Genomic DNA, 27801 nt, shown 5'->3' on the forward strand with positions numbered 1-27801 from the left:
ACTCTCTCCTAAATTCGCGACTTTATTCATCTTGACGCTTCTAACACATATGCTTAGTGCCAACTTGCTCAGGATATTTCCCCCCTTGCTCTCCAGATCATCTATAACCCAAATTCTCTGCTTCGCTCAAGGGCTTCCTCACGGCAGAGTATGTTCACTGCGGCCCGGAGCTCTACTGGGCCCATCTGCTTAGCTGTCGGATGAGTATACTGAACCCTCATCCTTGCTTAGAATACCCGCCACGACATGTCAGGCACTTCGTCATCTCCTGCTTGACCATCTTCCCATAAATGAATGCCACCTGGCTCAAAACTCCCGAATATACACTCCTCTGTTGCATCGTCGGTGGCTTTGAAGTCGGAGGGAAGATCATCGCTGATGCAAATAGGCATGGCGGAAAGTGATACTTGCGGAGTCGAATCTGCCGACCCGTAAGCGGAATCAGGCAATGTCGTAGACCTGTTGATATCATTTGGCAGTTGGGCCATCCCATGCGACCCCCGTGTCGACCCTCGTGGATGCCAGATCTCGTGCCATGAAGTCAAGATTGTAAAGGGGTCAAATCTTCGCACATGGCCGGGGAGGGATTCGTCACCGGCTACTGCTGCGAAGTCTTGCGGAGAAGCCAATTGAACGGAAGTCGCGTCCATACTCGTTCGAATGTCGTTAAAAGTCTGGTCCAAAGGAACAACGTAAGCGTCACCAAACATGTCTCTCGCAACTATATGGCCGAAAACGTCGTGGGAGGATGATCCCACGACCCAAGCACCAGAATCGCCGCTACGGACTGCAAAGTTCTGTTAGTGCGATGCGAATATTACACATAGCCAGAAATAAGAACGGCTAACCTTCGCCCTCGTCCAGCGTGAGAATGTAGGCCTGTGTGAACGCATCATCGGCTCCTAACAGAATCCGAGTTGGCTCAGATGAAAGCAGGCCGGGCTTAGTGGAGTGAGGAGCGTCAATCATCTCCACTTCCTGGCAGATTGTGTCGGGCGGAAAAGTTCCAATTTCAGTGGTGAGAGCATGCTCAATGGGCTGTCCTGAAGAGTCTCGTGTACGGTACCTATTCGCCCCGAACAGCCAGACGTCCTCAGGTGCGAGCAAGGCCCAATCGCAATCCGGGCCTTTTTCTTGGAGCCCGTCTCTCTTCCAAACTCTACCGGACGTCAGCCATTCTTCACGATATTGTGGCTTCCATACATTGGCTAAATCTTGAGTAATTTGAGAGTTCGCGTCGTTGAAGACGTGGCCAGCCGTCATTCCATAGAGCATTCGTTTACCAGTCTTGTCCACCACTTTGATCATTCCACCGCAAGTCGCGATAATTGCGATGCCCAGAGTATCTTTGGCTACGACACACTGTCCACTGAGGCTCTGCATCCCAGGCATGTAAATGTCATCGGGACTTAGGGGAGCAGGACCCATTGCCATGACTGAATGCAAGAGCTGTGCCATCATACGTGGCTCTCTACCCTCAACAATGATACTGATAGACGGTATCTTGTCACTCGGCTCACACAGCTCTTTGATTATCTTAGTCTTTTCGAAGAATTCGTTGATAGTGTCTAGAAGCTGGCTGGGGCAAAGCACAACAATATGCTCATGAGCGTTTTCCGCAGTTGTCCCGAGTATCATTGATCGAAATGCGATCGGACCTATTCGCTCCCCAGTCTTCTTCTTCAAGCGAGCCAGTAACAATGGCTCTATCTGGTTTATGACATGGCTGAAGCGATCGCGTGTTGACTTGTCTGGTGTGATTTTGAATCTGAGGAGATCTCGGCCGCCCAGCTTGACTGGAATTCCTTTGGGCCGTGCTTTGCTTTCCTGAAGTCTGTCTCGAGAATCGAATATAGCAGGATCGTCTGGGGAAGAATATCCCGAATCCGTGAAGTTCTCCGATACGGATGAGGATTCTGTAATAGGAGCGACATGGCATGGAGCGGGGTTCGAAGTCCATGGTTTTTGGTGTGTTTCCTTGAAACAGCTGATGATCTCAGCACGGTTTGCGGCTGCCAAAGACTCATCGGCCATGACGACTGCAGCTTGAAAAGTAGTTCCTGTAGGAAAATGTTCTTGGGTGATACGAAGCTTTAGCCAGCCGGATTCTGCGTCACGCTGAGATTGCTCAAGTAAACTTAGGGCTTCCTTGGGTCACGCGTCAGGCCAAAATTACAAAAGCCAGCGACATATTGACAAGTCAGCCCTCAAGACTGCCTCGCATGGTTCTTATGCAATTTCAGCGGCAAAGTCGCGTGGTTGGTCCAATAAGAGGCCTCAATTACGCAGCCTGCTTCCAGCATGCCTGCGCCGCAGCCAGGATTATCTCTCCCAATTGCTACTTGACGATTTGTGCTTGTATGCAGCAGATACTTCCTCTAATTTGGAGGAATCTGTGTGGAACATATTCATTTGAGTTTCTTTGCCAGAATACTTCTGAGGCATTCTGATCAGTATGGATGAGTTTGATTTGGAAACATTCCCTTTGGAGTCGGTCACGAAGTCTCAGCTTCGGCAATTGGGTAAAGCTCTATGGGGCTGGAAACAATGCATTCACAATGAAGAGGAGCAGTCCAAGCTCGAGAGCATGAAGTTCGAACCCTATTTTCGGTTCTACAGAGAGATGACGGCGTCGTATGTCTCTGATGCTTTTCCGCCGGACGAGGTTCAAGCTTTGCGGTCGCACGACGATCTGCATGACCTTATCCGGTTGATCAGGTCGAATCCAGAGGCGCAGAGAATCAAGTTGGCGCAAGATTACTTCTCTAAGAGGCAAATGGGAAAGAGCACCTTGCCAGAAGATGAGAAGCAAGCCTTCAATCTTGCTGCCAAGGCTATCCTCATGGTCAGCTGCTCGTACGAAGGACAAGCTGGTGGTATCGAAACAGCCGTCTGGAGGAACGATCAGTCTGCGCGGGAACTTGTATCAACCATGTTCCCAGTCCGAGACCATCCTGACCTCAACAACCCTGGCGATTCCTTACCTGACATCAAATCAGCCTTGAAAGCAACAAGGCTTAAGAAAGTCGCTGGGCTACTGTTCCAAGGCACAGATGACCTTCGAAACCACCTTCGGATGGATCTCAAAACTGGAGTCGTCGAGCTTTATCACCATACTGCCTTTCTGAAGGAGTGCCTCAAGGCATCGAAGGATACTCATGCGGAGTAGGGTCTCCAAATCAAACGACTATCGAATGCCATTACTGACATATGATAGGCCTCTCCTACCGCGGCAGCTAGCATTAGAGACCCTAGACTCCCTTCAAAATATCCTTTTCCCCTTAGATAAGGAATCGCGGGCTTTTCTACGATCTCTGGTATCGAAAGCTTCCTTCGATCCCGACTGCCTCAGTCTCGGGTACCGGCCGTATCTCCGCGACTCAGAGAGAGATATTAGATACCATTACTGGGGTTCGCGATTGATGGACCTATACGACGAACTCGAGAACCCAAGACCCCGAAGACCTATCGATGTCTGGTTGGAACGGCGGAGTAAAGCTAGGCACGTGATGTTGGCGACGCTTATTGGAGTAATCATTGCGATTATTCTTGGGATAATGGGACTTGTGGTCGGTATTTTCCAGGCTTGGATCTCGTATCAAGCATGGAAACACCCCGTGCAGGCATAGACGACTGTGCTCAGCTTTGTCAAGCAAGAAAAAATACCTTTCCGAGGCTCGAGTTGCTGACAGTGGCCTTAATGATTTCTGTACCTCTCAGTGGAGCACAAAGTGACAGGACACGACGTGAACTACAAAGTCACTGAATGAAGAGAATAATGAATGCCATTGCAACAGTCCTCTATCGAGTGTTGGAGGGGATCGTCTGCTTCCCAACTTGATGGTGGGGAACGCTCTAGCCTGGGTAGGTGGGGTGGCCGTGTTCCCCGCGTTCCCTCCGGTGACTGGCTGGCTTATCAGTGCATATCTCATCTTCCATTACCATCCTCGGATAGTCTGCTTAGGAGTCGAAGAAAACCTGGGGTCAGCCAATATTTAGTACCCTACACCAGTAGCTTTTCTCACTCTCTCTCCTGGCCTAGGCATCAATGGCGTCGGGCCCAACTTACACGGCAACATTGCCAGTCAGTAATCCGACAGCTTCGTTTTGGCAATCTGAACCAGATTCAGTTATAAGCAACCATCAGTCGTAAGTCAAAGAAGCTCATAACCTGATCTTACAGACTAGAAATGTGTTCTCCGAAGCAGAGAGTCATTAAGGTGCTTTCCGTTCTTGTCAAACATCGTTGTAATCCTGCATCTAACATGATGATAACAAATATTGCTTGTCAGCTTCCAACTTCCTTTCTTATCGCAATAGCCGATAGCAGCGGATGAACTGACGTCTGAGAGCTTCTAGCCATAGACTTCCCACCTCAGCAGATGTAGTCATCATCGGAGCTGGTATTTCTGGTGCTTTTATTGCCCACCGACTGCTCACAGATCAGTCACCCAATAGACCAAAGTCCATATTGATGCTCGAAGCCCGAGCCGCGGTAAGTGGCGCTACGGGTAGGAATGGTAAGAAAGTTTTCAGTCTCCAAACTAGCAAATAATCTTCAAGGCCAACGAGGTTTGACTGTGTGCCTTAGGCGGACACATCAAACCTGATTGCTATCGGGGGTTTACCGCATACTCCAAGCTACATGGCCCCGAGGTAGCTGTGGCACAATGCACATTCGAAGCGGTTAACCACTGCGAAACTTTGGCATACATCCGAGAAAATGGCCTTGATGATGAGATAGACCTCGTCGAATATCGGTCCGCGGATGTGTATTTGACGGAAAATACCTGGAAAGCAGGGCTCGCATCTTACAATGGCTTCAAGGAAGCAGGCGGCGACGTCTCCGAAATCACAGTTTTGTCTAAGGCTGAAGCCGAAGAAACGCTTCGCATCACGAGCTGCTTTGGCGCCATCACGTTTCCTGCTTCAAGTCTCTGGCCGTATAAGCTGGCTATAGCCATGATACGAAGGTCTCTCGAGGCTGGCCTTCAGCTTGAGACTAACACTCCAGTGCTGGAAGTTTCTCAAGCCGACGGTGGGCATGGTGGTTGGACTGTCGCGACTAGTCGCGGCATTGTCACTGCCAATAAGGTGATACACGCCACCAATGGTTATGCCTCTCATTTACTGCCGGAACTTGATGGGCGCATCATTCCCCTCAAAGGTCACGTTGCGGCCATCACGCCTCCGCCTGCATATGTCGACTTGCCGCTGTCAACTTCTTTTGCTTTCGTATCCGATGAAAACTACGACTATCTCATACAACGTCCCGGTCCGCAGAAGTACCTGGTCTGGGGTGGAGGAGAAGGCGCACATCCGAACGGGCCTGAAGGCGGCTACGGAGACTGCGATGACTCCTTTGCCGTTCCCGAGGTGCTTGACTTCATCAAAAAGGGGCCATCTCGGACTTTCAAGTGCTGGCAGGAGTCTTTCGAAAGCCCAAGTTCCGGGGTCAAAGATTCTGTTCCATTTGCTTGGAGCGGCATCATGGGGCTCAGCAAGGACTTGTTGCCTTTCATAGGAGAGCTGCCTGGCAAGCCTGGCCAATACCTCATCGGTGGCTATCACGGTCACGGTAAGCATCATGCGTCTTTTCAACGTCTCCCACCTCCATGTTATGATAATCGTGCTGGAGAAATTCGAACCGCATCTTTCCATTCGGACGTTTCCTTTTCTACATCCTGTGCTAATGGGAAGGTAACTTTCTAGGCATGGCCCGCGTATTCCTGTCAACAAAGGCCTTCTGCGATCTTTTCCTTGGACAAGCAATTGACCCGCGCGTTCCATCGCCTTACTTTGATCTAGAGTCTAGGCTTAGAGAGCCTGTTGACATGTCCAAAGTGGGGGACATCTTGTAGTGCGCTGGGGCTTCCATATCAAGTCCCGCAGAACATGCGACTGCGTGTGGGTTGGTCTGATGCATCGCTTTCGCACGATCGCTTTCGCGTTGTGCTCAAGCGGTACGCATCTTCTCTTGGTTGACGTCTGAAATAATAAAAGATGAATTCAATAGCTTGATCGCGCGTGATTAGATGAAACACCGGTGTGGACGTCTGGTGCTGTTTTAGCTTGCCAACGATAGTTTTAAGCTTGAGGGGAACGTCAGAGGATGGGGAAATAGGGGCTGCAGTTTGAGACACTGACATATGTCACACCAAAGGAAGTTGAGACGGAATCAATAAGTAGTTTCAACGACATATAAGTCAGGAGCTTTCCCCAGCAACTTCCATGTTAAGAGTGCCTTTTCTGCCTTGCACAGGTGCGCCTGAGTCAGCAGTCACATCATCGTGTCAAACACCGTCTCATTTTCTGTCGACGGAGACTGGAGAGGCTATCCCTCTCATATTCTAGGATCTCCTTGCCAGGGCAACTTTGACATGCCCAAGCTAGAAAAACCCAAACAGTTTTGCATCACCATCATGGAACACCACACTCAATGCCTGATGGTATCCAACGAAAGTAGACGCACTTGAGCGTGATTGATATAAAAGGCGCCTCACGAGTAACGCAACTTAAGTCTTATTAACTCTCGGAAGTATCTCGTCTCGCTCTCAGTAAACTTCCGCTAGTCTTGCAGCTTTCTTCCCTCACTACTCAGGCAGTAGTCATCGTCTTACGACTCTCATAATTATATTACAATACCGCCGACCAGCAACCACCTTTTGTCCTTCCTATCATCAGCAAAAATGAAGTTCTCCACCGTCGCCATTCTTTTCTTGAGCAGCGTTGTGACTGCACTTCCCCAACCGTTGTCTGGCAATGAAGCCATCTCGGACCTCCAGGCACGTGTCGCCTCAAATAACCCCGGTGGCGACGTAGGCGGCGCTATCCTAGTCGATAGAGACCTTGACGAGCTTGTAGCCAGGGACATCGAAGAAGATGACGATGAAGGCCAAGACATCAGCGCTTTGGACACGAGGGAACCAAAGCAAGGTGGAAACGGAGGCGGCGGTGGCTCCAGCTTGATCGAGCAGCTTCAGAGCACCTTTGACCGCAACAACCCCAACGGAACTCCCGCAGCACCCGGTGACCCGGCTGATCTCAATGGTGACGGTGTAATCAACGTTTTCGAGGCTGGAGCTCAAGCGTCCTAGTCGTTGCTGGGAATTAAGAAGAAAATAATTAAGAAGTTGAAGGAGGGGGGGTCACATATTTCACAATAAACGTATCAATTGGTTATGAAACAACGTCGATTTTTAAGCGAGCCATCCGGCTCCTAATATTATGCTTGTGCTGCAGTCAGAAATTTGAGTGATGTGAATAATGGCACGTGAAATACTTCCTTCCCACGGGCTAAATGGAAAAGAAGCCCATCGCCTAAACTTCCTTCCTTCTGCACCGTCAATCCTATCCATCCCAGGCAGGAACCGCAGGCGTATGCCTTATATTCAGATTGGGATCGCTCACTCGTCAACCAAGCCCCCTTGATCCGTGTGGTCGAGCGGTACAACGCTTTAGTCCGTTGGTATACGAACTTGGTATGAAATCTCGAGAAGTCTGCAAAGATGGAGGGTTTCGTAGGTGTAGCCTGTTCGATTCATGGACTGAGAACCCGAGCTTTTGGCTTTTTTCTTTTTCAATTTTTGATACCTTCCACTGGGCCAACAGGCTAGTCGACCAATCGGCAAAATCAATGACCTGCTCAAGGCTATAGTTTCTTTCCACCTTCGGGGTCTTGGTGTTTATGAGGCGCAATACTCTCAGGCTATCACGGAAACCGAGATGTTCTACAAGTCACCTTCTATTGTCTTGGATACGTACATATGGAGACTCTGCATCGAATAGTGCTTAGTTTGGTAGAACCTGCATGCCTCTATCCCGATCCCGATCGCCTTAACTCAATCTAAATGCCTTCGCTAGCTGGAATAAGCAAGAAATCACCGTACCCGAATGGAAAGACAATTTTTAAGAATACATGGCAAGTACAACTTTCTCGTCCTCAGCTCAACGAAGCGCCTGCAAGCACACATAACAGTCCTTGGGCTTATACGTGAAGCCTTCCTTGGGCGCGTAGCCAGACAGCTCCTTCGGGCAAGGAAGCAGTTGGAAGTTCCATACAATCATCGTGACGATAATGCGCATCTCGAGGTACGCCAGACGTCGTCCATAGCAGCCTCTGGTACCAAAGCCAAACGCAAGCTGGGGCCCGGCCTGCTGGTCAAACTCGGGCGGGGAATCATTGGCATCGACTAGCCAGCGCTCCGGCTTGAAGTGAGTGATGTCTGCGTCGTCCCAGGCTCTGGCCTTTGCGTTCTGGCTGCTCTTGCTGCGCATAGACTCGTCGACTGGGATGGAGGGCTTCAGGATGCTCTGTCCGCGGGCGGGCGAGAGGATGATGGTGCCCTTAGGAATGCGGTGACCGAAGAGTTCCGTGTCGCAGACAGCCTCACGATCCAGGAGAACAGCGGCACTGCCGTGTCGAATAATCTCCTCTACTACGGCATCCAGGTATGGGACCTTGGTTCCAGTGATCTCCTTGATTGTCGGGTTTCGGTTTTCGGCAGCAGCGTCGGGAAAGGCGGACTCGAGGACTTCGCGGAGCTTAGACTGGGAGTCTGTGTTGTCTCCCAGAAGCTTGACACCCCAACCTAAGGTGGTGCTGGTAGTGTCGTGCCCTGCTATCATGAGTCCGTAGATCTAGGGATGTGTGAGACGAGAGGCTATCAATGATCACGGAGCGAATACTTCAAACTTACCTCGTCCATCATCATAGAAGAGAAGAAGTCTGGTTTCCTGCCATCATTATCGGCGAGCTTCTTTTCCCTTGAAACCATGAGTTCAACGGCAGAAGAATGCTCCTTGGACTCCTTGGAGTTCTGCGTTCTGTCCAGGGCCTTGCTGATCTCCTCGCGGAGGAAAGCGTTTTTGATCTGGATCGCTTGGCGTACAGCGGGCTGCCTCTCTACGCTGAGTTTCCACTTGAGTCTAGGGACGGGCGACCCTTGAAGCTGCTCAATTGCATCCGCTACATCAAGCGATGCCCTGAGGCTCTCGTCGATCTTGGCAGTGGGAAAGTGCAGAGGCTGCTCGCCGCCAGCAGGCGTTGATCCTCGGAGCTGGCGAATGTTATTAGTACTTAAGCCTTTTATAAGGTCCACGGTAGGACGAATGGCACTTTTGGCACCGGCTCCAAAGGAGAAGGCTGTCGTCGCATCAAGAATGGAGTAGTAGATGTCGGAGTCGGCCTGGAAGGGGCGGCCTTCTGCAATGCGGGCCTTGTCGTTCCAGAGCTGAATAAGCTGCAGGATGCCAGAGTAGAGGATGGGCGCGGCGTTCTCGTTCAGGAACTGGGGAGACATGAGGTCCTGAAGGAGTCTTCGGTGGTGCTTCCACTCGCTGTTCGTCTTCATGATGATGTGGTGATTGGGCACAGCCCCTGAGATCATGTCACCCACGATGCTCGCTCTGTCGAATTCCTTGCCCCGCCGCAAAAGCACATCTTGGGCCTCTCTGAAATCAGAGAGAATGAGCATTGGTTTTCCGAAAGGGCGGATGAAGATTTGGAAAAGGGGCGAGTTGTGCTTTGCCGCTTGTTCGTGAAGCCATATCTGGAACGCGCCAGTTCGGGCTATGCCCTCTTGCAGTGAAGCAACATCCCCAAGTATGCTCTTCGCTGAAGCCTTGTTGTAAGGGATGCCAGGAATCGGTTTGGGAAGAGCTTGTCTGTAGAGAAAAAAGAGCAGCAAGCCCACTACTACGAAGAAAATGGCATGGGCTGGTGAAAGGATGGCAAACTCCGTCGGTGTCTCCTCACCGAGGGATCGGCTTGGGAGCACTGTACCCAACATCTCAGTGACACGGGCTGACGTTGTTGGAAGATTGTGACTGGATGATAAATCTCCGAGACTGGATTGTTAAGGTTTGAGACTAGACTGATTATCCCTCCCTGAAGCCGTTGGCCGCATCATGTCTCTTATATCATTGAGGTTTGGAACGCAAGATACAAAACTGCAAGACTTAAGAGTCAATTCTCCGTTGCTATTCGGGCAATAAAGTGCAACTGCACGGGGCTGATGAAGTCCCAAGAACCCATCGTTCCACGAGGGTATTCCATCGACATGATTCTCAAAATGCTGTCGTTGATTCTTGTCCGGAGGCTGATGTCACTTGTGGCGATCACCGCCGACTCAGAATCCCGAGCCGTGAAGCCCTGCGGGCCAAGACGGCGGGCTCTAACACGGCGCATCACCTCCGCCAACGGTCGCGGGGCCAAGTGCTTCGCCATAACAACGTCTTGGCACATTACGAAAACTGCACCTCGAGAATCCACAGCTATGCGGCTGACATGTGACGTACAAATGGTGGTTAAGTCAATCAGATAATCCGTTTGGTTGCCTTGAGCGGGCCGTGGCGATCCTCATGCACCTAACACCACGCCAAGACAGGATGTGATTCCTACGCTCGGCACTCAATAAACTCAAAACTGGAGATGTTACAAGATTCGTCCAACAAAGTGCGCTTCGGAAGAAAAAACCTCGATGATACTAGATCGTCCATTTCCTATCGAGGTCGGAGCAGTTCCCGCAGTGCCCTCCCGTAGTCATTGCCATTCGGAAGTCTCTGGATCGTGTGGATGTGATACTTGGCGGGCTCTTTGTTGGTCAGGAAGACCCCCGAGTGGTGGTCAAACTCAAAGAGTGCCACCGGACTCTGAATACGGTAATAGAAAGGGTCATCTTCTCCGAACCCGCCAATCCAACAAAAATGCGTTTCGTTGAGGTGCTTGAGTATCTGCTTCAAACGGTGCCGGAGTGGCTCAGCAGGCCATAGGGCCAAGAACTCATGCACAATAGCCATGATGAGTATTTGCTGCTCTTCGGACATGTCGGTGACAATGATGCCTTCGTAAGGAATCACGCGGTTGTCTTGGAAGGCTCCGGCCATGTGTCTCTATAAATATCTGTTGGCCAAGAATCCGCAGACGGGAGTACAACATCTTACCTGGTCGGCTGGGTTCCACCGACCTTCTGGCATTGCAGGATCTTTCATTGTAGGGTATATTTGAGCTTTCTGTTGCAGCGCCGGAGGTAAAGACTGCATCAGCTGTAGGCCCAGCTGGCCCTCGTTGGCGCACAGCGTGAGACCCTTGTCGGGGCCTTCGTCAATGATCTTCCGCATTGTCAGCTTTATCAATGACCTGGGTTAAACAGATGATGAAGAACCCACGTTTGGCTCAGCGCCGATAAAGACTGGTCCTATCACCATTTGCTGGCGAGCGATGAAAACGTTCAAGCATAGATGATGGCCAAACAACATGTAACCCCAGGGCTCTGTTTCTGAGGGCTCACCGAATAACGTGAAACTGAACGCAAGCATTATCTTTAGTCAGATGGAATAGAAAGAGGGCACCGGGGTTCTCACGAATAGCTGTGTTCGTTCAAGATGGCTTCTTTTCCACAAATTTCCCCCAAGAACTTGTTCACTTTCATTGCTCCTCGGACCTTGGCAAAACCACTAGGGCTTAGAGATTGCTCCAAGAGACCTATGATGGCCTCTGTTTTCGTTTTCTCGAGGTCCTCGAGGCGTATACCGCATTGATGCAACACAAACTCTGGATTACTCCATCTTCTGCTGCTCGGACGAAGGTACCTCATCAATACTGTGGTCAAATCTGGTTCCTATTGGTTCCTATTGTCTGGAAAAGCGACGTACCATGTATCCGAATCCACGTCGTAGACTGTATCTGCTTTTTCGGACGGACTGAGTGAGTCTAGCACTCTACGAGCCGCGTCGACCTGTTTGGAGTCAACACATGCTGGCAATACGTAGGGTCAGCTGGAGCCGATCGTTCGTGTTTACCATCTGTTTCGTTGGCGCGCCTTCATCTCGAATTTGATACAGGCCTTCTCTCCTTTTCCCATCGTTTGTGACGCCGTAGAATGGGGCATCGAGTTTCTTTCTCCAGTCTTCCCGGATAGCCTCTAGATGCGGACTTTTCAGGATAGCCTCTGAGTACTTATGAGGATCACTGACGTCTATCCCCTCAAATCGCGACCAGTCTGTTCGTTGTTAGCTGTACGCCGCTTGTTGCAAAGAACAAGATGATGAAGCTAAGCTCTACTTGATGAGTACTTTCCTTTTGGCGGAACATAACGCCTATAGTCATATGCGGGTGTCTTTGCTGTGTTTTCCATTTCGCGAGTTGGCCACCTGTAGGTGCATCTGCTATGGTGAATAATTGCAGGGGCCGGCCGGATTCGGTTGCGATTTTACCGGAGTTCCTTCAAACATATACTTGACATTTGCCACAAACGTTTCCCCGCAGTTGATCAGAAAGCCCCTGCTTTTACAATGTGCGGGCCCGGGGTTCTCAGTGAAGAGCCGACCTCGGAATCTCGGAAGCGGACTTTGGGATCGACGATGAAGACGCCGCCAAGCTTTGTGTGATTTCTGGCAGCTCAGCTTCTGGGGGAAGAAGTGTACTTGTACTCACAGACTCACCTCCTTTCCATTGTAGAAACGCGGCCATGTGGCATGATGGAGAGTTTGCGCTGATATTAGCCTAATAGCGCATATGGCTAGCAGAAATACTGCTGAAATAGACTTTTGACACATGCTTGGTCAGGTCAACTACAGCTTTGTCGCGCTCCATAGACTCCGCGGCATCAACCATTTGAGCTCATTCAGCCTCACCAATAAGGCAACGATTTGTTTTTCGGAAATTCTTCTGGGGGAAACAAGGTATCCGGGTGTGATACATGTTTGAGGATGCCCCGTTCTTTTGGTCCGTCTGGAGGGGCGCCGAACCGTACCGGATTGTAGTTTCCGGCATTTACTCACGTCCGACCGCCGCCTCGATCGGCTTCTTGTGGGGCCCGTCCACCGTTGAGCTCCGACCAGACCTTCCGTTGGAGTGGACAGCATCACCGTTTCGTCCATAAACCCTCTGCCCAATTAAGTGTAAGAATACATCAGATGCGAAGTTTACTTTGACCCTATTGTTTCTTCGATCTAATCCGGTCTAGTTTTGATTTTAGTGAAAAAGGTGTCCGGATTAGGCGTTTTCAGCCGCAAGTTTATCTTCACCGAACTACTCCGTACACCTCCGACCTTTCGTCATGTGAAGGAAAAATTGAGTACTAAGGAAACTCGAGAGCAACCTTACTTAAGACAATCAATTGTATTTCCGCGACTCGAGTATTTATTTCCGGCCCGGGCCAAGGCCCCGCGCCGCACTCAGCCTTAATGTGCGAGAACGGCGTAGACACATCGCAGCCTGGTGTGCCTGCGTGATCGGAATCAGGCACCGCCAATCTGAATTCAGAAGTAATTTACGGGTCTTTTCGGTGTACCCAATACCGAAACAAGAGTCCTGAACTCTTTACGAGGCTCTGCTCTGATGACTCGGAGCTGATGACACTGCCTAGACGGAGAGAGTGTAGGTGGAAATGTAAGCCTTACATTGGCAGCTGCGCAACTTTGGGCTTCAGAGGCCATGCTCACGATAACTCACTGGGGTCGACGGATTTCACGGCCCCCAGATTGTTCCACTTCACCACATACGCTCAGCCCAGAGGGTCAGCACCTCGACATCACGCGATTGCGGTAATAAGCGTTTCCGCAATTACGCTGAGAGCTTTCGGCGTCGGCGTGAAGACTTCGATGACCGGGCGAGATGGAGCCCCCATTGGGGTCTATTGCTGCCTTCTGTAATTCTCGGAATGCAAGATGTTTCCTATCGCGGCTTCTTTTCTAGTTGCTCGGGCGAAAGAAATGATTCACTTGCTTTGACACGTTGTGCTGGAGTCCTGGATGTTTCCCCGTGTCAGCTGTATCCCTTGCCGCCCAGTCATAAACTGATACGATCTGGTGACACGCGGGATGAGGTTTCTGGATATTTAAGAGTGATAGAGGTGCTCGTCTGAAGTTGGAAATAGAGAGAAGAAGTATCTTCATTAGCTATATTTCAACAAACTTCGACACCATGGACACCAATTACACTACTCAGGCAGTTGTCCAATCCAAAGACAACTCAATGAACACCGCAAAAGACTTCCGGAAGTCGATCAAACGAACTTCGACTCAAGAAAGCCTTACTATCAAGAAAATCCTTAAGAGTGATGAAGCTCAGAAGCTTCATCCAGGATACCTGCGTTTAAGAAACTCATTCTGGAGCACGGCTTACAACATCGGTGCCGCTACCGCTTCCTATGTAACTCAACCTTTCAGCAAACTCGGCCAGACATTGATGCTGCCGACACAGCTTGCACGCAGCCTACTCTTCGGGACTAAGGCCGATCCATCGAGTGGGACTTTGACAGTTTGTGACAACCGCACCCAGCGGCGGTACGAAATCCCAATCAACCGAAACGCAATCAAAGCACTCGAACTTCAAAAGATCATTTCCGTCCAGGCTGATGTCAACTCCGTCAGTTATTGCGGTTTAAAAATCCTGGATCCTGGGTACCTGAATACCGCCTGCGTCGAGTCGAACATTACCTATATCGATGGCGGACATGGATCTATCCATTACCGCGGCTACTCAATTGAATACCTCTTTGAGAACCACGACTATGAGGAGGTTGTCTTTCTCCTGATCTGGGGTCATCTCCCTGACGCGGTTGAGAAGAATATCTTCCGGCGTAAGATTGCTGCCGGCTGCATCCCCCCTCCTCACGTTATCGAAGTCATTGAGTCTTTCCCTCGAGATTCCTTGACGAGCACAATGGTCTTTGCTGGCATGGCCGCCTATGCTAGCCATGACGAAGGTGCCATTACCACACTCCAGTCCGGACGACCAGCGTTCATGGGCCAAGCTGACAAGGTCGATGAAGCTCTCATCGGCTGCATCTCTGCTCTCGCCACCGTTGTTGCCCTTGTATACTGCCGCAAGCGCAACAAGACCTTCACCCCTGCCGGTCCCGAAGAGTCTTTCATCGCCAACATGTTGCGCATGATGGGCTTCCATGAAGACAAACACAGTAACAAGCCTAATCAGGAGATTGTCAAATGCTTCGAGAAGCTCTGGATCCTCTACGCTGACCATGAAATGACCAACTCGACCGCCGCCTTCTTACACGCTGCCTCGACCCTGACAGATCCCCTTGCGTGCTGTATCTCTGGTCTTGTGTCCGGGTATGGCCCGCTCCACGGAGGCGCCATCGAACTAGCCTACAAGGCCTTTGAGGATCTCAAGACCCCGGAAAACGTGCCGTTGCTGATAGCGGACGTCAAGGCCAAGAAGCAGCGTCTCTTCGGGTACGGTCATCGCATCTACAAGGCCGTGGACCCCCGAGCCAAGTTCATCCGCGCCATGATCGACCAGTACAAGGACAGAGTGGAGTCGAATCCTTTGCTTTCCATCGCGATGGAGATTGACCGCGTAGCCAATGCCGACAAGTACTTTACGAGCCGTAACTTGAAGGCTAATGCAGACCTTTACGGGTGTTTCCTGTACACTGCCTTTGGCTTCGAAACCGACATCATCGTGGCCATGGCAAGCTTGTCACGCATGCCTGGGGTGTTGGCGCACTGGCGTGAGGCGATGCTCGAAAAGGGTCCCATGTTATGGAGACCGCAGCAGGTCTTTACCGGTCCGCCACCTAGAGAAGGCAATTCGAACTAGTGTGGAAGACTGTCTAATTTCAGGGAGGACTGGAGGTTGGCCGGGTCATCTCCTTCTTCTAGTCTCACGCAGCGATCTTCGAGGCGACGACGAATGGGAAAGATGCCGGAGGCCTTAGGGCTGCAGGAGACATGGGCGAAGTACCCGGCGAGGATAAGACGCTTGCCCGAACCGGACAACAATGTGGTCAGATGGGGTGGGGTCTTAACTCCGGAGCTCCTCCGTGTGATGGTACCAAATGGGGCGGCTTGTGTGGTCACGGCCTTCTGCTTTCAAAGCGTTTCCTTCATTCATCTTATACTCATGTTGTTTATCATTTATCATAGCTCGAATCGACTCATTTAGTTGCTTAGAACATTATTGCAATCATACTTTCCAGAAGCTGCAGTTCCATACATCTTCACTACCGCAATGCCGGCTGACTTCGCGTTCGTAACTGTCGGCAGTTCGGGACGGACACAGCCCACAGACCGATCAGTAATTCGTAGTCGATGTATGATCGGTAAGAATCGACAAGAAGGCTCGCGGCGATCCAAACAAGCTGCTCGTAAAGTGCAGAGGGCAGCCGCTCAAACTGCGAGCGAGAATGCCGGGCTCCAGTCGCTTCATCATTCGGCTTCCCCTATCAAGCCTTGGCCTTGCACCGCGTATAATGAGAAGCAGCAAGCTGAAGAACATTCTCAGGCTCCGAGCACAGGAGAGGTCGCTCAAGATGATACCTCGGCTTTGATGCCTCCGGTCCCTCATCCGCCACCCAGCGACATGTCTCTGATTCGCTTCGCAGAAGAGTTGGAAAGGCCATCTCAGGAAATACTCTTCAGATGTAAGACATGCCCCTTGGATGCCGCAAATCTCACTTCATCTGACTGGGGTCAGTGGTCAACTTCAATGCTCTTAAGGGCACCTTCTATCCCATTGAGCACTGCGTCGACCTCCCTCGCAGCGCGAATTCTGAAGCACTCTCATTTTCTTGGATTCTCCAGGACAAAATCTTCCTACACAGCGCCTTATTCTACTCATCCGCCGTACATGAACATGTCCAGCGCCGTCAGCCAGGAAGAACGACACAATTTCATCTCAGACGCACAATCAAACTCCTCAATGAGGCGCTTTCTCAGCCAGACTCACATCGTAACGAGGCAATCTTCCACGTCATACTCACTCTAGCCTTAATGGCAGGTCTTTGGGGTGACTTCAGCACCACAGCCGTACACCTATCAGGCTTACAGCAGATCGTGCGACTTCGTGGAGGGCTCAAGTATCTTCGAAGTCATCCGAAGCTACATTTTAAGCTCGATCGGTGAGTGCATGTCATCTGCAAATTGGGGTCGGCTCTGACAACACAGCCTGGCTCTCTCATGGTCTCTTGGCACGGGGGGTACGCCTTATTTCTTCACTGGCCCTATCAGCTGGAAGTCATACTTTGATGCGCAGTCGGGGACCCCAACTTGCGAGGCTGGGCCCTTCTCTTGCAATGTTGTGAGTGACTGGAGGCTGGCTGTGGTATGGCAAGACCTCAGACACTTGGTGAATCTGATCAACGATCACCTCGCCTGGAATTCGCTGCTTGACGGCTCGCTTTTCCAAGACTCCTTGGGGTCGATCCAAATACGACTCGTAAATCTGCAGAACGAAATCGATGACCGTTCAGATGAATGCCTTCGGCTTGGGATGTTGGCCTTTCTGTCAACCACATTGCAAATCCCAGGCGGCCAGTTTCCTTATAACTATCTCACTGAGAGTCTCAGAAACTTATGCGATACTACCGCCAATAAAACAATTGGAGATGAGAACATCCTGTTCTGGCTTTTGATGGTGTGCGCGATCTCAGTCTTCGAGGCCGAGGAGGCTTGGTTGCGGCCTCTGTGGTTGAAATCAGGAGTAGAGCGCTTGTCGTGGGTAAGCGCACGATCTCGGTTGCAGGGCGTCATGTGGATAGACAGATTACAGGGAGAACTCGGCAGCAAAATTTGGGCGAAGCTTGCTTTGATAGAATGGGTGTGAAATATCCTCAATGTTGGTCTGGATGTTGCAGCACCATCATGTTGATTGCTTGGGGCCATTGCTTGGAATGAGTACCTTACCTTACGTAATGGCTGTACGAAACGCAACTCGCTGTTCGGGTGTTATCTTTTCCGACGGGATTCCAGCGGAAAGGAACCTAGAAGGCACCTCGGAACCTCTGGCCCCTGCTTGCATTGGACAGTAGTAAGGTAGGCTGGTCAGTGCACCCAACACGCCCAACTGGTGTCGCTGAGCCGGACCGCGACCAAGACACCTCCAGCCTTCGCTCTCCGACTACCCTTCTTACCGAATTTCATCGACAATCCATAGATCTCTTTCAACCAAGTAATGGAATTCTGGTATTCATACGGACTTTAATAGAAAGCAGCAATTACAGCCTTCGCACAGGAGTTATCTCTAGCCTTGATCTACTTCGCTCGGCAACAGTGCGATTATCGGGATTTCTCTCCGGGGCATCTCAGCCTCCCATACCCGCATCAGCTTCCATCCTGTACCTTATTCAAAAGAACACATAACATTCGGTTCACCCAAGCTATTCACATTAATCTTGAGGCTCGCCTTTGAACACCGGCAAGATGGCTTCAAAGGATGACAAGGCGTTCAAGTATCGCCAGGAGATCAGCCAGGTGAGTGAAGATACTGTGGATTTTGTTTCTTTTGATCTCGTCCTGCTTTGCCATTCTGGAGGAGCCACAGGCACACGGCAGCTAGCGACCTCAAAACTGGAAGTCCAGTGGAGGGAAACAAGGATTTGACACCTGCCTCCTGGAGTTGGCCACAGCCCGTCTCGACACGCGAGCCCTCACGCTTGGATGCTCGACTGGCCTATACGACAGCCTCTGCTCTTTCCAAATATGAGCGCCTCCTATCTTCTCGAGGTGGTACCTGCCATCCACTATACCTAGCGTATGGCTAGATATCATCTTCACCTCCATCACTGGTATCAAAAAAGCTACTTCGAAAACACTCTACTCGGCCCAAGAGAGACATCTACGCCAATGAGGAGCAGGGAGGAGCAATCGTTTGTGAGATGGAGATCTCACTTCGATCGAGATGGAGGCGGCTGCCTCATGAGCCAACTCGTCGGATGCCTTGAAATGACTCTCGGCATATTTGAACAATGCACCAAACCGCTGGCCGATGATAGCAGCGCCGAGTCTGAGACTATTACGAAGAAACCGAAATACCCCAGGCGCTCTAGAGCAAAGGCGGCGGTCGCTGCGCGTGTCCAGCGCCAGAGCATGGAGCTGTTTCAATCCGCCTTCGACCAAGTTCGTGGCATCGTGGTCAACTCCGGCTTTAAGTCCATCCTTGATCTCCCGTATGGAGAAGAGAAGAAGCAAAGGGTCACGCGTCCAGCGCCAAACAAGCCTGCTTTCGTTTTGCCTCAGCGTTTGAATAACCAGGGGCCGTATGGCTGGTCAGACCGTCTTACTAATGTTGCGCGCAAGATGATGTACGTATCTGGCGAGACCACCGAACCGTCGATTGAGACGACTAGCATGATTGAGGACATTGTGCGCCAGCAAGTTATTGAGCTGGTAAGTTGTGCAAGCGTCATATGTCTCTACATTGCTAATAACTCGCTAGCTTCGAAACTGCACTGAGCTTGCGGCTCGCCGCGGCGCCCGAGCCATCACGATTAATGACCTGATCTTCCAAATCCGCCACGATCAAGCTAAAGTTTCTCGTCTGCGTACGTTCCTCTCATGGAAAGATGTCCGGAAGAACGTCAAGGATTCCGACGACAAGGGAGGTGAAGCGGACCTGGGAGCTGGTGAAGATCCCAGCGGTGGCGTGGTCCCTGGTGGCCCGGTCGACGACGCTACTAAGAAGAACAAAAAGGCCAAGGTCGGCCTGCCCTGGGAACCGTCCTCATTCTACAGCCAGGAAGTCCCTGAGCGTGACGACGAGGAGGATGAAGAAGAGGAGGAGATGAACTTCATTACCCTTCAACGTCTTCGCAAGGCCGACGAGCGCACAAAAGCCATGACGAAGGAGGAGTATGTGACATGGTCCGAATACCGTCAAGCTTCGTTTACGTACCGCAAGGGCAAAAGATTTCGAGAATGGGCTGGATTTGGTATTGTCACAGACAGCAAACCTTCTGACGATATCGTTGATATCTTGGGTTTCTTGACCTTCGAGATGGTCCAGACCCTGACTGAGCACGCGCTCAAGGTCAAGGAGCAAGAGGATCTATTCAAGGCACAGAGCGGCGGTGAAAATGCAGGATCAAAGAAGCGCAAGGTGGCCACCGGCCTGTTCGACCCGCCGAGCGAGGGAAGAAGTCCCATTGAGCCTCGTCACGTTCAGGAAGCCTTCAGGCGCCTTCAGCAGCGACCCAAGAAAACTCGAGCCATGCTCAACGGAACCAGGCTTCCACAGCACACCGCGCTCAATATTGTACGTTTACTCTCAATTAAGCAGAGTATTCCCGCTAATCTTCTTCTAGTTCTGAAACACTTTCCTCGATCGCATGCCGGCTGCTGGTTCCATGCCTTCTTTCAACGGTTGTGTCGACTTCACCCTAACTTCTCCTTTGGAACAATGCAAAGATACCCACGGGTGGACAGGTGGACTTGGCGTTTTGTTTTCCCCTTATTTTGATATTTCTTGTTGGCGTTACAGGCAAGGTTTACGTCAGATGAATAGTCACCTTGATAGCTCGACGAAGACACCCATTTGACGAGTGCAGTTCTTCTCCCGCTCAGCAACTGCTCTGTGACCTGTGGCCTTGGCAAGAAATCGCGATCACATTTTCCATGAAGTGTTCACAGCGAGCAATTGGACCTAGTTTGATGAGATACAAAAGTAGCGAGGACTGGTTTATACGTCAGGTGTAAGTTACCTTGCGCAGTGACTCTGGGCCTAGGTATATATGGCCCTTACTACGGAGTAGATCCACCCGCTTTCGAACACCCCCTGGTCCCTCCCACTTGGGCACGAACAAGTACCCCGCAGTGAGGCGCAAGCTCCAGCCATCCCACCAACCTGTGCCGATTAGATAAGGCAGACTGACCCCTTCCGGACTTGCCCACTCTCCTGCTTCAATTCTGTTGCCTTGTGTCTTATTACTCTAGTTAACTCTCCATATTTGAGGTGGAATCTGTCCCATTTGACTCGAGCCTTGTGGCATTTCCCTCTCTCAAATCTCAACAGAAAATTCACCAAGATGCCTCCTCAGCCATCAGTCGTTGTGAGTCGCGCATCCTTGACATGCCCCGCTGACACTTATGACGACATGGCTTTGCTAACCGCGCCATTCCCATCTCCAATAGACGAAGCTCAAGGTCCAGCTCAAGCTGGCCATCGCACGGCTACGCATGGTCCAGCAGCGCGATGACTCCATGGGCAAGACACAAAGACGCGCGATGGCGCAGCTCCTCGAGGTGGGCAAAATCGACTCTGCGCGCATTCGCGTCGAGAATATCATCCGATCCGACATCACGACCGAGCTACACGAGATACTAGAGCTGTACTGCGAACTACTGATCGCCCGCGCGGGGCTACTCGAGGGTTCAGTCTGTGATCCGGGATTGGAGGAGGCGGTCAAAAGCATCATCTACGCCGCGCCGAAGACGGAGATCAAGGAGCTGCAGGTGGTGCGAACGCTATTGGCGGAGAAGTACGGCAAGGAGTTTGTTCTTGCGGCGATGGATAACTCAGATGGCAAGGTGTCGGACAAGGTTGTCAAGAAGCTGAGCGTCACACCGCCGCGGGAAGAGCTCGTACAAGGGTACTTGGAGGAAATTGCCAAGGCGTACAATGTGGACTGGCCGAAGCGACCTCTGGCAGACGAGCCGCCGGACCTTCTGGACGATGACGACGACGATAGCCCAAGTGGTGGGATTGGCGTGAGGATACCGGAGGGTCCGTTGGGAAACAGCTCCAAAGTGGCCAAGGAACAGGAGGAGCTGAGCAAGGCGACACCGCCGAGAACGATTGGAGGTCCCAGTAGCCCTTTGACTGTCACACCGCCGAGGATGACAACAGATAACGTCCATCCCAAAGTAACGCTCAACTCACTGGAGCTGAAGCCTAACAAAAAGATGGACGCAGCGGCGCAGAAGAAGCCAGCTGGAAAGGGGCCAGGAGGCAACGTACCCGACATTACGGAGCTGGAGAGGAGATTTCAAGCTTTGAAGCGATGAGCCTGATGCGTCTCATATTTTGGCCAAGGATCAGGTATCGGGGTTAATTTGATGCGAGAACATTTGGAGGGTATTTGAGGGCTTGTATGCTTCTTGTTCAAAGGTCTAGGCATGGCGCGGAATGAATTCATGTTGCAGGCGTTCTGCATCGGCATGATCTTTATCCCTCGATAGAATGAGGTTTGTTTCGCGACGTGTTGTAAGTTCAAGTGCAGGTTCCGTCATCATCGTTCCTGAGGTACGTCCGATGAATGAGTGACAGCAGTCTACCGATTTTGATGTTGATACATACGGTAGGCAACCAGCAAAAGGGGATCGTGTCCCGAAATAGAGCTTCCAGTATCTACTTAAACGGTTCATATAGGGGGGAAAGGAGCGTAGCAATTACCTCGCCAGGGTCAAGAACGAATTTGAAGGAAGGCGGTCTTGACGGTACCTAGACAGTCCATCAAATTGGAGAAGGCTCGATCCGTGTCCTTGGAGGCCTTCTTCACTGAGCATGTCTGCCTTGTCTACTAACCCCTATCCTGTCATTATCTCGTACCGGGGCCTGCTCCGAACGAGCCTTCCGTTCACAACAACTAATGGATTCAGTCATCGACCACCCCTAAGTCCACTATATTGACGATATTCTCAACACATTTCAGAGCAAAGCGGCTCCCGAATGAGCTTTTTTCCCCCAATCTCATCACGATCTTTTGCTACTCCGTTCAAAGTCCACTTCTTCCACAGCAGGCCTTGCTCTGTGCACTGCTTTCCGACCTAGTCTTTTTCCATATCCAGTCAATTGCTAGCTTCGGAAGGAGCCACGAGAATCCCAAGAGGAGCAAGGAACTTCGCAGCAACCTCACCTCTGAAAGGCCAATTTTCTATCTCGACCTTTGGCCAAGAATTTCCCAACACTTCCACAGCGGACAAAGATGACGAATCTAAAGCTCCTCATCTTTGGGATGCACCCTCGAGAGTTCTACAGCCTGAACCAGAGAGATGTCGAGTGGGAATTGACTCACCGACACTCAAAGGACATTGATGACGAGACACTTCTGGAACTTTACACGAAGTGGCTTGCCAGGCAGACTCCTTTTCTGGGCCTTACAGATCACACAGCCTCTTCCAGGGTCATTCGAGATGCCTGCGACTACCTCAGCTCTAGGAAGTACGAAAAGCATCTTGTGCTCAGCGCCTTCAACCAGCACAAAAAAGACTACCTCAGAGACCGACCTCAGGATAAGCGGACCTTCAACCTTGCCAGACGGGACATCGAAATCAACTACAAATTGCGTGGTGTCCACCACAAGGTGAAGAACTCATCTGCCACAAAAGAGGCAGCCTTGGCCGCGCGCCTGCCAGATTCACCCCTACCTGCTGGACTTTACACCCAAGCGAGCGAGCCAGTCCCCGAAGTTCGGAAGTCGGGAAACATACGCCCTGACGCTGAAGATTCCCGTCCCAGTCGTCGGCGGAAGCTCATTGAACGATCGCCTGAGACTTTGTCTTTGAACCAGCAGAGGCCTCATGCTGGCTACGTATGCAATCGCTGCGGAATACCAGGTAGCTGACAATGAAGCCAAGAAGAATGTCGTCGGAAAACTAACGAGGGACTTGCCAATACAGGTCACTTCATTCAGCACTGCCCCTCGACCAAGCCTCTTCTTCATAAGAAGTACGTCTGCCACATCTGCGGAGAGTGTAGAGATCACCTTATCCAGGATTGTCCTCAGAAGAGGGCCAACACTTCCACTGCTTCCCTCCGACAACGGTCTCGGAACACGGCGATATCGAGCGAAGACCTGAGACAGAGCTCATCGAGAAAGCGCAGTCACTCCAGATCTGTCAGCCAAAGTTCCAGCATCAATGGACGCTATATGAATGAGGAGCGAGCCCGACTTTTGCAATCTAGCCCTGACAGCGACCAAGACGAATCACCGAATTTCCAAAAATTCAGTGTAGGTCCTCGTCAGTCTGGAAGCAACTCTCAACCACTCGGACATCGACTTCGTTCGGACTTTTATCGCCCTATCGACTTGAACCTTGCGGACGATAGTAGCCGTCCCGAGAGACCACGCCAACGCGTTGACACTTATCGCCCCAACGACACTCGTCAATTCATCGATACGTACCGTCCTGATACTTCCAGCCGTCTTGACGATACGTTCCGCTCTGATGAGCATTCTCATCTCAATCTTGCCTATCGTCCTAAGGAATCGGAGAGAACTGGTGCCTTGGGCCTGAAAAAAGCCATAGAGCAGAGTCTAGATAGAGAATTTGACGAGGAAGAGGCGAAGCTTCGATCCCGCCTGACCAAACGGCACACTGACGGCAGACTCTCTCCTTGGGACGATATCGAAAGACCGGCGAAGAGACAGCGGCACGAACACCCCTTTGCTGGCGGTCTCCCTTGGGACGACGTTGAGATGCCTCCCAAAGAGAAACACCAATCTGCTCTCATGGGCCGAACTATGCAGAGCCTTGGAGCTGCCAAGAAAGACTTGGACGTCGGCACAGAAACGAAGCCAGCTGGCGCATCCGAGAATATTCCCGTGGACAAAGGCGGAGCTTTAGACTCAGCCGAAGACATGGAGCCTGGAAGAGTAACTGACTCGCTGTGGAAGCAAGCAAGCATGGAGTCGGACGAATTTTTCGCGGCGTTAGGAAGAGAGCTTTTCTTCCGAGCGCAGCCAGGTGCCTTCGAGATCATGCCTATCACTCAGTCGAACGATGGAAGTATGGTCATGCAGTCCGCTTCTCCGCCGTCTGCGACTTTCCAGGAAGAAATTATCATGCCCAGAAACCTCGATTCTGATGATTACTACAATGGCAACACCGACAACGACGATGCTTCCATGGGAGATGCCCCTGACGAGATGGGTCAGGCCCCAAGCACCCCCATCGAGGTGAACCATGGCTCATCTCATGCGGAGGAGGTTATTATTCCTTTGCAAACCTTGAAGCCTCTTCATAGAGGTTCTCCGTACGATCCTCACGTCTTGGCTCTGTTCCGAAGCAGGCGGCACGAGAACGTTTACGTCAATATTGCTCGCCGACGCACCGCTATTGAGATTGATGAGGCTTGGGAGCCGGAGGAGGAACACTCGGCCACCTCGAAAATAGATGAGTAGCCTTGCATTCGATGGCTGCTCAGCTGGTTCCAGTTCGTCCCGGTCTGGCTATGATCGGCCAGATACTTCTGTTCTGAACCCGGCACCAATTTGCGTACCTTTAACATTCTTATCTGTTTTTCGTCGACTTTGGAGCTGCGGATCTACCATTTGCCAAGACACCTTGGCTCATGATAAGAAGCCAGCTCTTCCACCTCTTTACCATTCGCGAGGTCAGCTTGTGTTTTCCGAGCTCGGCCGTCGGCTTTTTCTTCTTTTCTTTCCCATGCGTCTGGATTGCGTTCCATAACTTGGGCAAAAGTTTGCCTCTGAAGCCTCGCCCGAGATATGTTTCCTCGGGACTGGGGACCAGAGGGCTTTTCTTTGGGCCTTTGGGTGGTTCCGTGGTATTTTGCATTTGGGCGTTCGGATGGATGTGCAACCAGGTCACATTTGCCGACGGGGTTATCTATCTAAGGTGCCGAAGGTGTATCTAGGATGCTCCCAAGCATCTAGTCACATCATCTCCTCCAAGATTTGCCCAGCAGGGTTCTTCAAGAACAGCTGGGTCGAGATTCGTGAGAGAGAAGATGATGCACCGTTTTCATGATTTCAGTAGGGGAGGTTGTCCCTGAAATTCCTTACATAGTATTTATTCCCACGAAATCAACAGTTTGCCAATTGACATTGCAGCCAGTCGCGTTGGTATCGCTCTTGACGAAACTCCAGACTCCGGCCAACCCATACGCCCATATATGACAGTGCAGAAGTCCGCCAGTCTCCAAACGTGATTAAGCCTCAGACTGAGAGTAGCGTGACCCAATCCAGTCTTCTACAACACCGTACCGTGCCGGCAATCCCACCTCCCCTCCCTTCCCTAACAACACCAACACACAGCCAGACTTCCCTTTATTCCAATTTATCCAAGTGTTCTAACCTCGTCAACACGACCTGCTTGCTCGTCTCCTCGATCTCGCCGGCCAAGAACACCTCGTCGAGGATGGCGTAGACCTTGTAGAAGTTGAAGACGAGGTCGAGCTCGCAGACGTTGCCGAAGAAGGCGTCGAGGACCTCGACGAAGAAGTGGATGGCCTCGAGGAAGGCGAGCTCGTTGTCGTTTGTGTCGACGCAGGCGCAGAAGAAGAGCCCTGCGTAGCGGCGGTAGACGATCTTGTTGTTGCGGAACTCGACGAAGTTGGATTGGTATTTCTGGTCTCGGGGGGCGACGAGGCGGTGGACCTGTTTACGCGGGGGGGAGGCTGTTAGGATATGTGTGATACGGAATGGTCGGTCTGATTGGGATTGGGCGGATGTCGTACCTCGCCCTTCATCTTGATCTTTTCATCGTCGCTGTAGGGTGCGTACCACTTCGCGAGACGGGTCTTGCCCCTGGATGGCGCGAAAGGGGGGAATGTGTCAGCGAGAGACCCTTTTATTACACGTTCCGCATTGGAATTGACTGGACATACTGGCGATTCTGGATCAGGATGAATGACAGCATTTTGGCGACGTCGGCGATATTCGCATGTCGGACTCGTGGATTACTTCAGATCCCCGCGCGCGTGCTTCAAGTTTCGAGATGTTGAAGTCGGCGGCCACGGAGCTTCGGGTGTGGGTACGTACCGGGGGGCACGGGCGGGTGCTGACAGCTTTCAATCCATCAGCGGACAGTGGTTTCCCTTTCCCCTGAACGACCTAACGGGTCCGAGTGGGGACTGAGGCGTCGAGATGGGAAGGTGTGGCACGGGCAGTGTGGCACCGCGATGTGAGGACTACATCGCCCTCCTCCTCGCATTTTTGCTGCTCGAATGGCGTATTTACCACAACCTACTGTTAATAAGATAACTTATGGGGAAAATGCGAAGATGTATCAGATTTCAAAATCTGCAGTCTACGCCATTCTGAGTCTTTGGAAAAAGACGTTATTTGGGTAAAGTATCTGTTAACCTATCAAGGTCAGTTCTGCTCAGGGCGATGTAATCCTCACACCTTGTGTAGTCCATCTAGAGCAGGCAGGCAACTGAGGCCAAAAGTAAGGTTCCTTCCTACCTAGTGCAACTTACTTTACCTTGATGGAAAGCCAAACGCAGTCTCTCTACCCGACCTTGTGGACTTGAAGTGGCAGAAACCTATATAAACCCCCTCTACCACGCCCATCTTTCAAATCTCTTTTTCTTTCCTTTCTTCTTCATCCGAGTGCAAGGGTATTTCGCGTATCCATAAGAATCAGTCCTAGATGGCGTTTTTGCTGGTTGAGAACTATTTTAATAGTTTGGCTTGTCTTCTAGTTGACCTAGGTCAGCTGGGGAATCTTTGGAACCTACCCTTCTCTATTGAGAATGCTCTTTTATTTTATTTCCATTGCTTGCGGCCCCTTGTTTGGGTCGTGGTGAAGAAGGATTTTTGTGTGTGGTGCTGGATTGATGGCTACCTACCTTGGACATAAAGTGCGGATGGCTCTGTCGCTTGTCGTTGGGTACCTTGGAACGGTGTTTTTTGATGCTGTCGGCGTCTGGTTGTGATTTCCAGATTGATGTGTCGTTGACCTTTAATCTCAACTACGCTGCAAGCATGTCTTTATCTTTCTATGATACCTTATAGATAAAACTTGAGAATAAAGACTAACCTAGATATCCGTAAACTGTGAGCATCGCAAGTGACATGTCCATTCTCTCATTGCAATTCATTCTTTCTATCGATTCAGAGTGAGCTGATCTGGGCATCGATATTCTTCGCCGTCCTTCTCGCCTGTCTGGTTGATGTTGTTGATATCGATCTTGGCCTGCCGCTCCCACCGCAGCCATTGATCAAGACCCCCCTCGACAATACGGGGGTAAAAGAAAGCTGTCGAATGTTGGCGACCATATCAATACTGAGACTCTATGTAGTGCTTGGCGTTAGTCCTCGCTCCTGTCCATTTGCATGAACATAGACCATCACTATCAGGATGTCATTT

The 27801-nt window shown here is 51.1% G+C and overlaps 12 protein-coding genes across 12 annotated transcripts; 8 read left to right on the forward strand and 4 right to left on the reverse strand.

Moving 5' to 3' along the window:
* Positions 1–227: 227 nt before the first annotated feature.
* CTAM01_03155 (uncharacterized protein) lies at positions 228–2034 on the reverse strand (the record flags this gene model as incomplete). Its single annotated transcript, XM_060519192.1, has 2 exons — positions 228–787; positions 849–2034. 2 exons carry the CDS (start codon positions 2032–2034, stop codon positions 228–230), a joined length of 1746 nt encoding a protein of 581 aa, XP_060386191.1.
* Positions 2035–2455: 421 nt separating this feature from the next.
* Positions 2456–5861, forward strand: CTAM01_03156 (uncharacterized protein; the record flags this gene model as incomplete). The annotated part of the gene is made up of 5 exons (XM_060519193.1): positions 2456–3165; positions 3218–3478; positions 4360–4520; positions 4592–5578; positions 5713–5861. 5 exons carry the CDS (start codon positions 2456–2458, stop codon positions 5859–5861), a joined length of 2268 nt encoding a protein of 755 aa, XP_060386192.1.
* Positions 5862–6689: 828 nt separating this feature from the next.
* Positions 6690–7097, forward strand: CTAM01_03157 (uncharacterized protein; the record flags this gene model as incomplete). The annotated part of the gene is made up of 1 exon (XM_060519194.1): positions 6690–7097. The coding sequence occupies one exon, from the start codon at positions 6690–6692 to the stop codon at positions 7095–7097; it is 408 nt and encodes a 135-aa protein (XP_060386193.1).
* An 850-nt stretch (positions 7098–7947) lies between these two features.
* CTAM01_03158 (cytochrome P450) lies at positions 7948–9791 on the reverse strand (the record flags this gene model as incomplete). Its single annotated transcript, XM_060519195.1, has 2 exons — positions 7948–8640; positions 8700–9791. The coding sequence occupies 2 exons, from the start codon at positions 9789–9791 to the stop codon at positions 7948–7950; spliced, it is 1785 nt and encodes a 594-aa protein (XP_060386194.1).
* A 712-nt stretch (positions 9792–10503) lies between these two features.
* CTAM01_03159 (uncharacterized protein) lies at positions 10504–12137 on the reverse strand (the record flags this gene model as incomplete). Its single annotated transcript, XM_060519196.1, has 6 exons — positions 10504–10893; positions 10945–11112; positions 11170–11305; positions 11656–11738; positions 11803–12002; positions 12065–12137. 6 exons carry the CDS (start codon positions 12135–12137, stop codon positions 10504–10506), a joined length of 1050 nt encoding a protein of 349 aa, XP_060386195.1.
* Positions 12138–13927: 1790 nt separating this feature from the next.
* CTAM01_03160 (citrate synthase) lies at positions 13928–15568 on the forward strand (the record flags this gene model as incomplete). Its single annotated transcript, XM_060519197.1, has 1 exon — positions 13928–15568. The coding sequence occupies one exon, from the start codon at positions 13928–13930 to the stop codon at positions 15566–15568; it is 1641 nt and encodes a 546-aa protein (XP_060386196.1).
* Positions 15569–15979: 411 nt separating this feature from the next.
* On the forward strand, positions 15980–16872 carry CTAM01_03161 (uncharacterized protein; the record flags this gene model as incomplete). Its single annotated transcript, XM_060519198.1, has 2 exons — positions 15980–16391; positions 16445–16872. The coding sequence occupies 2 exons, from the start codon at positions 15980–15982 to the stop codon at positions 16870–16872; spliced, it is 840 nt and encodes a 279-aa protein (XP_060386197.1).
* Positions 16873–17239: 367 nt separating this feature from the next.
* Positions 17240–17572, forward strand: CTAM01_03162 (uncharacterized protein; the record flags this gene model as incomplete). The annotated part of the gene is made up of 1 exon (XM_060519199.1): positions 17240–17572. The coding sequence occupies one exon, from the start codon at positions 17240–17242 to the stop codon at positions 17570–17572; it is 333 nt and encodes a 110-aa protein (XP_060386198.1).
* Positions 17573–18168: 596 nt separating this feature from the next.
* Positions 18169–20203, forward strand: CTAM01_03163 (spt3; the record flags this gene model as incomplete). Its single annotated transcript, XM_060519200.1, has 3 exons — positions 18169–18219; positions 18499–19134; positions 19184–20203. The coding sequence occupies 3 exons, from the start codon at positions 18169–18171 to the stop codon at positions 20201–20203; spliced, it is 1707 nt and encodes a 568-aa protein (XP_060386199.1).
* Positions 20204–20768: 565 nt separating this feature from the next.
* CTAM01_03164 (uncharacterized protein) lies at positions 20769–21747 on the forward strand (the record flags this gene model as incomplete). Its single annotated transcript, XM_060519201.1, has 3 exons — positions 20769–20792; positions 20875–21441; positions 21475–21747. The coding sequence occupies 3 exons, from the start codon at positions 20769–20771 to the stop codon at positions 21745–21747; spliced, it is 864 nt and encodes a 287-aa protein (XP_060386200.1).
* Positions 21748–22667: 920 nt separating this feature from the next.
* CTAM01_03165 (uncharacterized protein) lies at positions 22668–24866 on the forward strand (the record flags this gene model as incomplete). Its single annotated transcript, XM_060519202.1, has 2 exons — positions 22668–23298; positions 23362–24866. 2 exons carry the CDS (start codon positions 22668–22670, stop codon positions 24864–24866), a joined length of 2136 nt encoding a protein of 711 aa, XP_060386201.1.
* An 888-nt stretch (positions 24867–25754) lies between these two features.
* On the reverse strand, positions 25755–26346 carry CTAM01_03166 (AP-2 complex subunit sigma; the record flags this gene model as incomplete). The annotated part of the gene is made up of 3 exons (XM_060519203.1): positions 25755–26084; positions 26165–26234; positions 26315–26346. 3 exons carry the CDS (start codon positions 26344–26346, stop codon positions 25755–25757), a joined length of 432 nt encoding a protein of 143 aa, XP_060386202.1.
* Between the last annotated feature and the right edge of the window lie 1455 nt (positions 26347–27801).

The sequence above is a fragment of the Colletotrichum tamarilloi genome (assembly GCF_030869305.1).
Source record: "Colletotrichum tamarilloi strain Tom-12 chromosome Unknown Scaffold_7.1, whole genome shotgun sequence".
NCBI lineage: Eukaryota > Fungi > Ascomycota > Sordariomycetes > Glomerellales > Glomerellaceae > Colletotrichum > Colletotrichum tamarilloi.